The sequence below is a fragment of the Nycticebus coucang genome, chromosome 4 (genome assembly GCF_027406575.1).
Source record: "Nycticebus coucang isolate mNycCou1 chromosome 4, mNycCou1.pri, whole genome shotgun sequence".
In the NCBI taxonomy this organism is placed as follows: domain Eukaryota; kingdom Metazoa; phylum Chordata; class Mammalia; order Primates; family Lorisidae; genus Nycticebus; species Nycticebus coucang.
Window position 1 is genome coordinate 112732724 of NC_069783.1, and position 15048 is coordinate 112747771.

The 15048-nt window shown below is 50.2% G+C and overlaps 1 protein-coding gene across 2 annotated transcripts in view; it reads left to right on the forward strand.

The window, feature by feature from the left end:
- The first annotated feature begins 3635 nt into the window (after window positions 1-3635).
- The window catches only part of ABCB9 (ATP binding cassette subfamily B member 9), a 59197-nt gene continuing 47784 nt past the window's right edge, over window positions 3636-15048 (forward strand). The window contains exons 1-2 of one of the 2 annotated variants that reach the window (XM_053587930.1): window positions 3636-3857; window positions 9208-9868. In XM_053587930.1, coding sequence (XP_053443905.1) covers window positions 9295-9868 — 574 coding nt within the window. In that variant the 5' untranslated portion in view covers window positions 3636-3857; window positions 9208-9294. The remainder of the gene's footprint in view (window positions 3858-9207; window positions 9869-15048) is intronic. The other variant, XR_008379504.1, reaches the window with a different exon arrangement.

Below are 15048 nucleotides of genomic sequence, written 5' to 3' on the forward strand. Positions count from 1 at the left end.
GGCCCGGGCTGAACTGCAACCAAAAAAAAAATAGCTGGGTGTTATGGCGGGCGCCTGTAGTCCAGCTACTTGGGAGGCTGAGGCAAGAGAATCGCTTAAGCCCAGGAGTTGGAGGTTGCTGTGAGCTGTTGATGCCATGGCGCCATAAAGTGAGACTCTGTCTCTACAAAAAAAAATAAATAAATAACAGCTTTATAGCCAGGCGTTGTGGCTGGTGCCTATAGTCCCAGCTACTTGGAGGCTGAGGCAAGAGAATCGCGTAAGCCCAAGAGTTTGAGGTTGCTGTGAGCTCTGACGCCACAGCACTCTACCCAGGGTGACATAGTAAGACTCTGTCTCAATAATAATAATAATAACAGCTTTAATGAGGTATACCTCATGTAACATACAATTCACCCATTTAAAATATACTCTTCACTCTGTGTGGTGGTCCTGTCGCTATTCAAGAAGCTGAGGTAGGAAGATTAATTGAGCCCAGGAACAGGCCAGCCTGGACAACATAGCAATAACCCATTTCTAAAAAAACTCAAAAGTATTAAAAATAAAGTGTACATTCAATGGTTTTTAGTATATTCACAGAGTTGTGCAATCATCACTACAATCAATTTTTAGAACATTTCTCAGTCCAAAAGACACTGCCCTCATTAGCAGTCCTCACACAATGGTTCTCAGTCCAAGCTGACATGAACCAGTGTCTGTGACTAGGCTGGGGTGGGATCACTCAACCCACATGGCTGCTACAGAGTGGAGAGAGCAGACAGGATTCTGGGAAGGCAGCGACAGCATCCACATACCTGCGTTCCACTCACCTCACCCTGACCTTGACCCACCAAACCAATGCTAACAGCCTCCTGCAGTGCACCTGATGTTGTAGCTTAACTTCCTCACTTTACCATTATTGTTTTGAGAGCAACAAGAGTAGGCCATCGCTCATTTCAGAGAGATAAATTGGCCAAGACTTGAGAAACTCATCCTTGGCAAAAGGGACAAACTATGTAAAAGTAGAGGAGGTGTACGAGACAGGAGAACTTGCCAACTTGATCACTGGAAAGCAAGGTTCATGTGGAGAAATGACATGTGATGAGGCCAACAAGTTTCTCCCAGTTTCTCATTTCTTTTTTTTTGTAGAGACAGAGTCTCACTTTATGGCCCTCGGTAGAGTGCCATGACGTTACACGGCTCACAGCAACCTCCAACTCCTGGGCTTAAGCGATTCTCTTGCCTCAGCCTCCCGAGTAGCTGGGACTACAGGTGCCCGCCACAACGCCCGGCTATTTTTTGGTTGCAGTTTGGCCGGGGCCGGGTTTGAACCTGCCACCCTCGGTATATGGGGCCGGCGCCTTACCGACTGAGCCACAGGCACCGCCCCCAGTTTCTCATTTCTAACAGTTCTTATTGATATTCTTTGCTATGCTATTAGATGCATATATATTCAGCTATCTCATCTTTTCAAAAAATAATCCTCTTTTTCATTTGCTGAAAGTCACAGTAACCCAGTGCAGTTGTATCTTTATTACCTCCATTTCTCTGATGAAGAAACAGGCTCAGAGAGGCAAAGCCAAGGTCACACAGAAAATCAAAAAAAAGATAGAGCTTGGATGTGCATCCAGCTCTGAGTTACTCCAGCTTTTTGAATAATCCTTCCAAGATACTCTCTTCAAGTACAATGATATATTTGCCTTTGTTTTAGCACAAACAGTAACATAGTTCAATTTTATTCTTTCCCTTGTTTTTACTCCATACATTTAGGAGGTCATTCCATACTTTTATATAAATGTGTCTTTTATATATTTCTTTTCTTTCTTTTCCTCCCTGCTAGAGTATTCTGTTGAACAGATTCTCTCTAATTATTTGGCCAGTTCCCTATGGAAGGGTATTTAGGTTAATTCCAGACTTTTGCTCCTATAGCAACTATCTTCAACCTAGTACTTTTGCTCAGACTTAGTCTGTCTACTGAGTAAAAAAAAAAAAAAATGTTTTAAATTCTGAACTTTGCCAAATTCCCTTCCAGGGAAGCTGTCCCACAAAAGTAGCAGAGGATGTTTTAAATTCAAGGAGCACTTTAAAAAGCTGCTGACTAAAGGATGGAAGGATGTGGGAATATCTCACCCCACCTGCCATCCCTGTGGGCCCTGAGCCCACACCCCACCTACCTCCACAACGCAGGCCACATTGATCTCCTTCTCTTTCTCAAATGGCCAAGCTAGTTCCCACTTCAGAGCTTTTTTTTTTTTTTTGTAGAGACAGAGTCTCACTGTACCGCCCTCAGTAGGGTGCCCTGGCATCACACGGCTCACAGCAACCTCTAACTCTTGGGCTTACGCGATTCTCTTGCCTCAGCCTCCCGAGCAGCTGGGACTACAGGCGCCCGCCACAACACCCATCTATTTTTGTTTGTTTGTTTTGTTGCAGTTTGGCCGGGGCCGGGTTTGAACCCGCAACCCTCGGCATACGGGGCCGGCGCCCTACTCACTGAGCCACAGGCGCCGGCCACCACTTCAGACCTTTTGAACTTGCAGTTCCCTTAGCCAGAAATGCCCTTCACCAGATCTCCCTGTGACTCACGCCTTCATCCTTTACCTTTCACCTTTCTTTAGAGAGGCCTTCCCAGTTAAAGTAGCCCCATGCTAGTTTCTATCTCCTACCTAGTTTTCTCTGACAGCACTTACCAGAACCTGAATTATCTTGTGTATGTACTTGCTGATGTTCTGTCTCCCTCACTCTATGAAGGCTGGGAGTTTTCTGTCCTTTCACACACAGCTATGTTCTTAGCACCTGGTGATCACTGGTCATGTTGCTGCCTCCCCTCTCCCTATTTCCTAACCCTGCTCTAATTATCTCCATGAAATGTATTCCCTTCCAACATATATAATTTACTTATTTATTATTTGTATTGTTTGACTCCCTCCCTAGACCATCAGCACCAGAAGAGTAAGGATCTTATTTTGTTCACTGTCGGATCTTGAATCCTTAGAACAGTATATGGCACACAGTAGGCACTGGATAAATATTTGCACGAACGAATAAAGTACTGGTGAACAAATGAGGATCATAACCCCCACCCTCCTGGGTTAGCAAGCTGTCCCTCCAGGGAAAAATCCCCGTTAAGGAGCAGGCCCTCCAGGGCGGCGTCTGTGGCTCAGTCGGTAAGGCGCCGGCCCTATATACCGAGGGTGGCGGGTTCAAACCCGGTCCCGGCTGAATTGCAACCAAAAAAATAGCCGGGCGTTGTGGCGGGCGCCTGTAGTCCCAGCTACTCGGGAGACTGAGGCAAGAGAATCGCCTAAGCCCAGGAGTTGGAGGTTGCTGTGAGCTGTGTGATGCCACGGCACTCTACCCAGGGCCTTAAAGTGAGACTCTGTCTCTACCAAAAAAAAAAAAAAAAAAGAGCAGGCCCTCTGGAAGATGAGGACATTTCTGAACCCTCTGATTGGACCTGAAGCCAGTCGAGGAACACGGAGCATGCAGAGTCAGGTTGGCCAGATCCCGGCGGACTTCGCCGCAGGAAGGCTAGTGGCAAGCTCTGGCTCCGCCCTAAGAGTCCCCGCCCCTCCCGAAGGACCCCGCCCGCTTCCCCTGAGGCCCCGCCCCACCTGGAAGCCCCACCCCGTTTAGGCGATCCCGCCCAGTCCTTCCTGAGGCTCCGCCCCATCTGTCAGCTGGCCTCTACGCCCGCCGGGCTCGGCTCCGACCTTGCAGCGGCGCAGCACCGGGGAAAGGCGGGGAGGAGCGTCAGGAGTGGCCGAGGGAGCGCAGCGCAGGGCGCAGGCTCCAATGAGCAGCGCAGAACCTGCGTCCCCGACGACCCGAGCCCGCTGCGCGCCCCCTCCCACAGCTCACCTGGTGCCGGGTAACAGGTAAGGGCACGTGCTTGGGACCCCTACCCGAGACCTTCCAGACCAGGGCGCCTACCCGGGCACAAATTGGGGAGCATCCCTGCCTCGGAGGGAGTAGGCGTCTCGGCTGAAGGTAGGAGCCTACTTATATCTCACCCTACCTGGAGCCCGCGGCCACTGCTCCCAGACCCCCAGCCCCGCAGCATCCTTTGCGCCCCGCAGCACGAACGTTGCATTTGTTTTAACCTCTCAGGCGCCTTCGCCTCTTGGAAAACGAGGTTGGGGGGTGGGAGTAGCGAGGGTCCTGAGATGACTGTAGTCCCCCAGGATTGAGCTGCTGCGACTTCTGAGGGCTCTCCACTGCCCATGGCGCGGCCTGCCCAGGGAGTCTGAGCGTCCAGAGGCAGAAGCCTGGGGTCGCCCTGGGCCTGCGACCTGGGCAAAGCCCTTGCCTCAGTCTGTCTAGCGGACCAATGGGCTGTCGCTGCTCCCGAGTACCATCCTGGCAGTTAGGCCTGTGGGTTCCCAGGGCCTCTCCCTTATTTCTCCGTTGAAAATAATCTCCTCCCCAGGCCTGTGGTTCATTAAGATAGCTTTAAAGAGGCCTGGCAGGATTCCCCACCTCTGCCCCACCGCCTAGAGGTGGGGTAGCCTCCTTTCCCCTTTTCCATATGGGGCAGGAGCCGAGTGACAAGAGGACTATGGGAAGGGCGCCTCCTCCCAGCTTTCCTAGAGTTGCCTAAGCGTCTTCCCCAAGTTCCAGAGCGAGTGCTCATCCCTGCTTAGGATGCCAGATGAGAGTTAAGGTGGAGCTACGTTCACCCAGCCAGGTCCTGTCCTGTCTCTGGTGGCCCCCATGTCAACACTGTCCCACCAGTGGTCCTCGGTCCCTGGAGCCTGCTGAGTAGTGAATGGGCCTTTCCAGCTGGGCCCACTTTGGAGTAAGAAGCTTGCCAAGTTAGGGGTGAACGAAGGCCATTGGGCCACCAAAGTCCTTCAGGACCTTCTCTTACAGTCCTCCAATAGCCTGGGCAGGGGACCTCAGAAAGTGAAATGCTGGGCGTCAGTCCTGTTTTGTCCATTTTTGCATGTCACTTAACTTCCTCAGGCCTCTGTCTCCTCCACTGTAAAATGAAGATGGTAACCAGGGTCCTCCCAAGGTGTTGGTATCAAGGACTGACTGTGTTGGGAGGCACCAGGCCCTTAGTAACTCCATGAACCGTGATGGTAATTGTTATTTATTATCTCCTGGCTGTTCCAGACTTAACTTTTCTACAGCTAACAGATGGAGTTGCCCCAGCTAACGTCTTCTCTCCTAGGCAGAAAAGCCTTTGACAAGATCCATGGTGGGGACAGTAGCAGGGTTACTTGCTAATCTTGTGCCATTCCTTAGCATTTGGGGTATGGAGACTTGTTCCTATCTTCCTGGGCCATGTTGGGCCTTGGGTGAGGCCTGCTTTGGCCTCTGGCCAGCACCTTGTGCTTGTCCCTTGGGGCACGCATGTCACCCTTATACCCACAATTTGCCCTCCAGCTCCATCTGGCTGAGTCCAGCCATGTCCTCCAAGTTGGGCAGATGGAAAGCAGGCATGTGCCTACTATTCAGCATATGATCCCCATCCTCACCTCCTCACAGCCTTGCTGGTAGGGTCTGTCCTCTTAACATTCTTACTTGTAACTTTAAAAATACCGGAGTAACTGTCCCTGCTGAACGCTAAAGACTGTAACCTGACCTGGGTTGGATTCTGCTCCACTGGGAGCCTGGAATACAAGGACTCAGCACTTGGGGGCAGGGGACCGAGGTGCTACCACTGCTCCCCCCCACCTCTTGGGTGACCCTAGACAAGCCTTGCCCCCTTCCTCTCTGGGCCTCAGTTTCGCCACTTGCAAAACATGGTTCAGATAGTCTGTGATGTTGATGTTTAAAATATTTATTCTGGTGAAGATAAATAGTTTGGGGTCCTGAGTGGGTGGTGGCAACTGGGGTTGTCCGGGCATTGGGAAGGAATTTTCTCAGTAACTGGGAGTCACGACGGAAAGAGCTGGCCAAGCGCCTGGGCTGTAGGCCAGGCTTCAAGTCTCTGACGGGTCTGCCTCCTGTCTCACTTTAAAGCCTCAGCCCCTTCTGGAGACTGTGGGATCCCTTGCGTGCACTAAGAGGAAGGCAGCAGCTGAGGTGGCCAGCAGGAGCTGGTGCAGTCAGCAGGGGCTGGGCCAGGAGGCCTGGGGTGGCTCTGGGCCAGGAGCTTCCCTCCCAGGGTGCCTACTCAAGCTCACCCACTCACTTGCTCTTGCAGCTTCTGCAATGCAGCAGACAGGAGCCTGCATTGGCAGCTCAGCCAGGGCTGAGAGTAAGCAAGGGCCTGGGTAGGGGGTATCTGTCCATCCTACCCTCTCCCCTGCCCTTGAACCCACTCAGCTCTGGCTCTGTTTGGAGGGGTAGCTGCTGACTAAGCAGCCATTGTTTCTACAACAGGCTTGAACTTCCCAGAAGCGCTGGGATAAAAGCAGATCAAGCTTGGGAGCATCATCCCTGTGCCCTGTCTGTATCTCAGATCCCTCCTCAACACCAGTAGAGGGCTTTCCCACTCTGGAGAGGCTGCTTTGAAGGATTAGAGCCTTGGACTTGAGAGCACAGATTTCAGAACTCAACAGTCCAGATTCTCATTCCAGGTCTGGCACTTCCTCACTGTGTGATCTGGCACAGGTCACTTAACCTCTCTGTGCCTCACTTTTCTCAACGGTAAAATGGGAATAATAATAGAACCTACTTTCTAGGATTCTTTTGAGTATTAATGCATGTAGATGACTTAGAACAATGCCAGGTTCGCATCCGTAAATACCAGCTGTTCTTGTTGTCACCTTCCTTATCACCATCACTGTTTCCCTGAGCCCCCTCTGATATAAACTCTGTTTCCTTAGATGAACCCTCCCTCTTAACATTTGTTGTATTGAAAGGACAGCTCTCAGTTCCTACCCCAGCCCTACTCTTCACCAGTGTAGTCTTGGGCAGGTTATTAACTTCTCTGAGCTTCAGTTTCTCCAAATGTGATGACGAGAGTGCACACCTCTCAAAGTGGTTGTGAAGATTGAATAACTGAAGCACATGGGACAGACAGGACTCATAGGAAGTGCCGTGTTACATAACAGACTACTGTTATTGGACACCCACTTTGTGCTAGGCACACAGTACAGAGGTGGGGAGTCAGGTATCAGGGTCCTTTACATACCAGCTCAAGTCCTGGCTTGGGCCCTTTTTGACTGAGTGTCTGGAACAGCTGATTTTGTCTCTCTGTGCCTTGGTTTCCCCAACTGTAAATGGGAATGTAGAAACACTGGCCTTGCCAGATTATGTGAGGTGCTGGTCACCACACAGCCTGAGTGGTTTGGGCCCAAGAGATGTGGGGAGAAGCTCTCTCAGGATGGCTCCTTCACAGAAACAGCTCACAGATACTCCTCCTGTCACTTGTGTCCTCTCTCCTCCACCTGAGGGCTCCAGGGCTTTGCCCATTTTACAGATGGGACAACAAAGGCTCTTGGCAAGGAAGGCCTGAACCCAAGTCCGGTAGCACTCAGGGATACACCCCACCCTACCTCCCAGGTGTCCCTGCAGCTCTGGGCTCTCCCAGGCACTGGTGAGATGCGAGGGCCCAAGGCAGGGAGGTGCTGCAGGGAGGGAGACATCAAGATCCAAAAATCCAGGTGGTGCCTGTGGCTCAAAGGGATAGGGCACCGGCCCCATATGCCAGAGGTGGTGGTTTCAAACCCAGCCCTGGCCATAAAACTGCAAAAAAAAAAAAAAAATTAAAATTAAAAAGATCCAAAAAGCCAACGTGGCCAAGGGTTGGGCGTGAGGGACAACCAGGGCTGGAGGAAAAGATTCTGGAAACTTCTAAGCAGATGTGAAGCTCCCTGGGTTGCTATGAGGCCTGCAAACCACCCACCCCCTTCCAATTTCCTCTTGGTCTAAGAGGATGAAGGTTTATTTGGGGTTGCAAAGATGGAAGGCCTGATTTGGAGAGGAGGGAAGTGAACAAACATGTATTGAACACTTTTCTGTATTTAGTTGATAATGGTCAAAAGCAATTATTATGTGCCCAAAATGATGTTCATGTATCTAACCTCAGACTGATAGTTTGCAAATGAGGAAGCTTGTTTGAAGAAAGCAGTAGTTATGGTAAAAACAACAATCATTTATTGAACTTTGCTTATCTGAGGGCCCCTTTATCTTCACAATGGCTGCTACGACCTCTAGTTTTCCTCCCCACGCCCTTCACCTCTCTGACCTCATGAGGCCTCCTCACCTTCCAAAGGTGCACTCTTGTCTCTGGGCTGTGGCGTTGTCCATTCCAACTGTCCGAATGCTTTTCCCTTAGTCAGCCACATGGCAGATTCCCTCACCTCTTTGCAGTCTTACTCAGGTGTTTACCTTCCTGGCAAAGTCTTCCTTGGCCCATCTTATTCACCCTCCCTTTTCCCCATAGCTCTTATCTTACCATTTACCATATCGTGTCCTTATTATCTGTCTCCCACTTGAGCATGTCATTTCCACAAGAGCAAGGACCTTTGTTATTTTTGTTCATTATTAAATCCTCAACACAAAGGGCAGAGTCTGGCCCACAGCAAGCACTGAAGAAATATTCTTGGGCTGGGCCCGATGGCTCACACCTGTAATCCTAGCACTCTGGGAGGGACTCTCGGAGGGTAAGAGGTTAAGGACTGAAAATGAGAGGTTATTCAAGACATGAGCAAAAAGAACTGGAATCCAGGTTCTGTGTGGGTAGGGAGCCTTTATTCACTCAGGTGAGAGTGGGCTGAGTTTGAAAAAGAAGTCAGCACGTGGGTTAAGGCAGGTGGGAATATAAGGGTTTGAAGGGGTAGGGATTGACACATTCATTCATTCCTGGGCCAAACTGTTCTATTTGGGCAGGTCCCTACATTTGGCCCTGTCAGCCGGGTGGATTGCCTGAGCTCATGGGTTGAAGACCAGCCTGAGTAAGATCAAGACCTCATCTCTAAAAATAGCCATGTGTTGTGGTGGGCACCTATAGTCCCAGCTACTCAGGAGGCTGAGGCAAGAGAATCACTTCAGTCCAAGAGTTTGAGGTTGCTGTGAGCTATGACACCACAGCACTCTACCAAGGGCGACAAAATGAGACTCTGTCAAAAAAGAAAAAAGAAAAGAAAAGAAATATTCTTGGAATGAGTGGAATCTTCATAACACCCCAGGATGTTAGTAGTGCTCTGTTATTTCCATTTTAAAGATGAGGAAACTGAGGCTCAGAGATGTCAAGTGACTTGCTCAGGGTCACGCAGCCAGCAAGTACCAAACCTAAACCTGTCACCCAGTTGTACACTGTTGCCCCTGCAGGTTTGGCCTCACCTTGTGGACGACGATGGCCTTGCCCCCGTGAGCTACCACCTGCCCCTGAGCACCTGCCAGTCACTAGCCAGCAGGATGCGGCTGTGGAAGGCAGTGGTGGTGACCCTGGCTTTCATGAGCATGGATGTTGGCGTGACCACAGCCATCTATGTCTTCAGCCACCTGGACCGCAGCTTGCTGGAGGACATCCGCCATTTCAACATCTTTGACTCGGTGCTGGACCTCTGGGCAGCCTGCCTCTACCGCAGCTGCCTGCTGCTAGGAGCCACCATTGGAGTGGCCAAGAACAGTGCCCTGGGGCCCCGGCGGTTGCGGGCCTCATGGGTGGTCATCACCCTTGTGTGCCTGGTCGTGGGCATCTACGCCATGGTGAAGCTGCTGCTCTTCTCTGAGGTGCGCAGGCCCATCCGGGACCCATGGTTCTGGGCCCTCTTCGTGTGGACGTACATCTCGCTCGCTGCCTCCTTCCTGCTTTGGTGGCTGCTGTCCACCGTGCAGCCGAGCACAGAGGCCCTTGAGCCAAGGGCCGGGGCCCATTCCCCACCTGAGCAGGCATCTGGGGCCACACTGAAGAAGCTGCTCTCCTACACCAAGCCCGACATGGCCTTCCTTGTGGCTGCCTCCTTCTTCCTCATCGTGGCGGCTCTGGGTAAGTGAGGACCTCCGGCAAGCCCCGGGAAATCCAGTTAGGTGGGTACAACCACCTCCTCTTCTTTTAAGTTTTACTTATACATTCCAAACATCAAACAGATATGAAAAGAAAAACATTGTGAGTTTTACTCCTAATTCTATCCCGACTACCCTGATCCTCCTGCCCAAGGCTGACAATAGAAAAAGTTTCCAGAAACTTCCAAGTGGGCAGAAAACTACTTCTATTCATTTCCTGTGTATGCTCCTAATGTTTCCTTTTACCACTACAAGCAAATAAGAACACAGGTTCCTCCCCCCAACCTCTTACCCTAACTCTTTGCACTTAATGATATATTCCAGAATTTTTCCAGTCAGTAGCTGATTCTTCTATTCAGCTGCCTAGTATTCTGTGATGTGGCTAATAGCATGGATTATTTAGTTGGTCTCCAATTGTTGGACTCTTGGGTTGTCTTGAGTCTTTTTCTCTTACAATGAATAACTGTGTTCATCTGCATTTCATAAGAATGTAGATAGATCTGTATGATAAATTTCTGGAATTGAGATCACTGGGTCAAAGGGATTTTTTGTAATAAAACGAAATAGAATAGAAAGCATGAGAGCACATTGCCTGTGGTAAGATGAAATACTGTTTTGTGAAAGTTTTATTTTAGTTGTATGCGCCTGTGTGTAGGGTGTCTTGGCTTGTGATGGGAACTACATCTGTCACTGTGGGTCTGGTCCAAACAGTGGGAAAACACTGCTCCAGCAGCATGAGTGGGAAGGTGGCATTACAGGGTCGAGACTCTGTGGGTTCAAATCCCAGCCCTGCTCCTTACCCTGCTGCATGGCCGTGGGCAAATTCTCAGAGGTCATTACTGGGAGCTGTCCTTGAAAGCCAGGGTCACCACCACTGCCTTCCACAGCCGCATCCTGCTGGCTAGAGTTCTTATTATATGATGTTGTAAAGGTTGAGTAAAAGCTGGCTGGAGGGGGACGGGGTACAGAGCTTGGCGCATCATGCTAGATACTCAGGAATGTTAGCCATTATCAGTTTTTAAAATTTTAACTCACAAGGACACAGCCTGAGGGTGGTGACCATGCCAGAATGTTCTCAAAGAGGACAGGCAGACCCCAGAGCTGCCCCTGAGCCTACAGCTCTCTTCCTCTTGCTAGCACCCTGCACCCGCTCAGTCTCAGCCCCTCAACAGCTGTATGGTTTTAGGCACATTGTTTAGCCTCTCCAAGTCTCAGCTTCCTCATCTGTAAAATGGGCATAGTGATCCCATAGTGTTGTGGGTTGGGAGTGTTATGTCTCATACACACAAGACCCCTTGACAGCATCTGGCACAAGGACAGCTCCCAGTAAGCAAGGTCCAGATGTCCCCTCCTTGGGAAGCCTTCCTGGATTCTCCATTTGTCTGCACTTCAGTTATTGTGCCAATGATGTGAAATTCGTGCATCCACCCTCCTGCCTCCCCTCACAGGTCCTGAGTCCCTTGGGGACAAGGGCCAGGTCTGACTCACCCCAGGTCCCCAAACCTGGCATGGCAGTGGGCTTGTTGAATAGATAAGTGAATGAATGTGTAAATGACTGTTGTGCCCGTGCAGGCAGATGGTGCCCAGGACCTTGTTTCCCCTGCCTCCTGGGCCCTGTGGTCAGCCAGTGTGAGCTCAAGAAGTACAGAACACAGCCAGCAGGATTACACAGAGGCTAAGCGGTCAAACTTGAGGCTCAGGCCTGTGATTTTATATTTATTTTATTTATTTTATTATTATTATTTTTTTTTTTTTTGCAGTTTTTGGCCGGGGCTGGGTTTGAACCCACCACCTCCGGCATATGGGGCCGGCACCCTACCCCTTTGAGCCACAGGCGCCACCCCTATTTATTTATTTTTGAGACAAAGTCTCACTATGTTGCCCTCAGTAGAGCGCTATGGCGTCACAGCTCACAGCAACCTCAAACTCTTGGGCTTAAGCGATTCTCTTAACTCTGCCGCCCAAGTGACTGGGACTACAGGCACCCACCACAAGGCCTGGCTATTTTTTGTTGTTGTTGTTATTGTTGGTTAGCAGGCCTGGGCCAAGTTCTAACATACCAGCCCAAGTGCATGTAGCCAACACCCTAACCACTAAGCTATAGGCGCTGAGCTAGGCCCCCGGACTTTAACTTTGGGCAAGTTATTTAACCTGTCCAGACCTCACTTTCCCATTCTTAAAAGAGGGTTTGGTTCAGTGACTGAGAATTAAGTGAGATGAAACGTAGTGCCTAGCAAAAGTAAGTACTGAATAAATGTCAGGTACTATAATAATCATTATTTGCCAATCAAGGAGAATTCAGTAGTGCCCAGCTTTTTCTGTGTCTTCACAATCTTTTTTATTTTATTTTATTTTATTTTTTTGAGACAGAGTCTTGCTTTGTCACCCCGGTAGAGTGTCCTTGCGTCACAGCTCACAGCAACCTCAAATTCTTGGGCTTAAGTGATTCTCTTGCCTTAGCCTCCCAAGTAGCTGGGACTGTAGGCACCCGCCAAAACGCCCAGCTATTTTTTAGAGATGGGGTCTCAGTCTGGCTCAGGCTGGTCTCTAACTCTTGAGTTCACTCAATCCACCCACCTTGGCCTCCCAGAGTGCTAGGATTACAGGCATGAGCCACTGTGCACCCAGCCACACAATCTTAAAGAAAATGGGGGAAACAGGTGGTGCCTGTGGCTCAGTGGGTAGGGCACCGGCCCCATATACTGAAGGTGGTGGGTTCAAACCCGGCTCTGGCCAAACTGCAACCAAAGAATAGCCGGGCGTTGTGGCAGGTGCCTGTAGTCCCAGCTACTCGGGAGGCTGAGGCAAGAGAATTGCCTAAGCCCAGGAGTTGGAGGTTGCTGTGAGCTGTGTGACGCCACGGCACTCTACCCAGGATGGTAAAGTGAGACTCTGTCTCTACAAAAAACAAACAAAATACCTTAGGTACAAAACTATTAAGAAATGAGTTTAGGGCGGCGCCTGTGGCTCAGCGGGTAGGGCGCCGGCCCCATATGCTGAGGGTGGCGGGTTCAAACCCAGCCTCGGCCAAACTGCAACAAAAAAATAGCCAGGCGTTGTGGCGGGCGCCTGTAGTCCCAGCTACTTGGGAGGCTGAGTCAGGAGAATCGCCTAAGCCCAGGAGTTGGAGGTTGCTGTGAGCTGTGTGAGGCCACGGCACTCTACCGAAGGCGATAAGGTGAGACTCTGTCTCAACAAAAAAAAAAAAAAAAGAAATGAGTATAATTGTGATGGATGTGTTATTTAGTTCAATGTAGACATTTCACATTGTATATCGGAACAGTACCCTGAACCCCATAAATGCATCAATGTACAAAGTTATGATTTAATAAAAATAATTTTTTTTTTTTTTTTTTAGAGACAGAGTCTCACTTTATGGCCCTTGGTAGAGTGCCGTGGCCTCACACAGCTCACAGCAATCTCCAGCTCCTGGGCTTAAGCGATTCTCTTGCCTCAGCCTCCCGAGTAGCTGGGACTACAGGTGCCCGCCATAGCACCCGGCTATTTTTTTGTTGCAGTTTGGCCAGGGCTGGGTTTGAACCCCCCACCCACGGCATATGGGGCCGGCGCCCTACTCACTGAGCCACAGGCGCCACCCAATAAAAATAATTTTTAAAAAACCTTATGTACTAAAATAAACTTTAAAAATTAAAAAAAAATTGGGCAGCACCTGTGGCTCAACAGAGTAGGGCACTAGCCCCATATGCCGGAGGTGGCAGCCAAAAACTGTAAAAACAAAAAAACAGGGTGGCGCCTGTGGCTCAGTGAGCAGGGCGCCGGCCCCATATACGGAGGGTGGCGGGTTCAAACCCAGCCCCTGCGAACTGCAACAAAAAAATAGCCGGGCATTGTGGCGGGCGCCTGTAGTCCCAGCTACTCGGGAGGCTGAGGCAGGAGAATCTCCTGGGCAGGAGTTGGAGGTTGCTGTGAGCTGTGTGACGCCACGGCACTCTACTGAGGGCAATAAAGTGAGACTCTGTCTCTACAAAAAAAAAAAAAAAAAATTTTTAATGGGGGGGAAAGGTTACTTTTAGTGCTGAGAATCTCTTGTTAGGTTAGGATTCTTTTTTTTTTTTTTTTTTTTTGACTGGGGCTGGGTTTGAACCCACCACCTCCGGCATATGGGACCGGCGCCCTACTCCTTGAGCCACAGGCGCTGCCCTAGGTTAGGATTCTTTAATGTGGATTTCGCAACAAACCAATTTCATCAACTTGGGCAAGTGACTTAAAAAGTTCTCTGAGGCCAGGCGAAGTGATCCTAGTATCCCTGTAATCTAGTATTCTGGGAGGTCACGGTGGGTGGATTGCCTGAGTCATGGGTTCAAGACCAGCCTGAGCCAGAGCAAGACCTTGTCTCTAAAAATATCCAGGCATTGGTGGCGTCTGTGGCTCAGTGAGTAGGGCGCTGGCCCCATATACCGAGGGTGGTGGGTTCAAACCCAGCCCCGGCCAAACTGCAACAAAAAAATAGCCGGGTGTTGTGGCGGACACCTGTAGTCCTAGCTGCTTTGGAGGCTGAGGCAAGAGAATTGCGTAAGCCCAAGAGTTAGAGGTTGCTGTGAGCCGTGTGACGCCACGGCACTCTACCCGAGGGCGGTACAGTGAGACTCTGTCTCTACAAAAAAATATATATATATATATCCAGGCACTGTGGCGGGCTCATGTAGTCCCAGCTACTTGGGAGGCTGTGGCTTGAGCCCAAGAGTTTGAGGTTGCTGTGAGCTGTGACACTACAGCACTTTACTGGGGGCGACAAAGTGAGACTCTGTTTCCAAACAAAAACTTCTCTGAGCTTTGATTTCCTCCTCTGTGAAAAGAATGTATTTCCACAAATGGGAAGAATAATAATAGCAAACCTAAAAGATTATGGGGTGGTCCTTGGGACTTGGGGAGGGTAAGAGAACAGAGGTAAGAGCCTCCAGCCTTTGCAAAGGTCCTGAGGCAGAAAGGTGCCAAGTTGTTAGAGAAATAGCAGAGGCCAGGGTAGCTGCAGCAAGTGAGGTGGGAAGAAGAGAAGCCAAAGCAAATCATCCCAGCGACTCCATCCTGCAGGTCCCCGTGGGCCACTGTAAGGACTTGGGCTTTACCCAGGGTGCAATGGGAGCCCTCAGATCCTTTTGAGCTGAGGGGCAACAAGATCTGAGTTGGGTTTACCAGGATCCC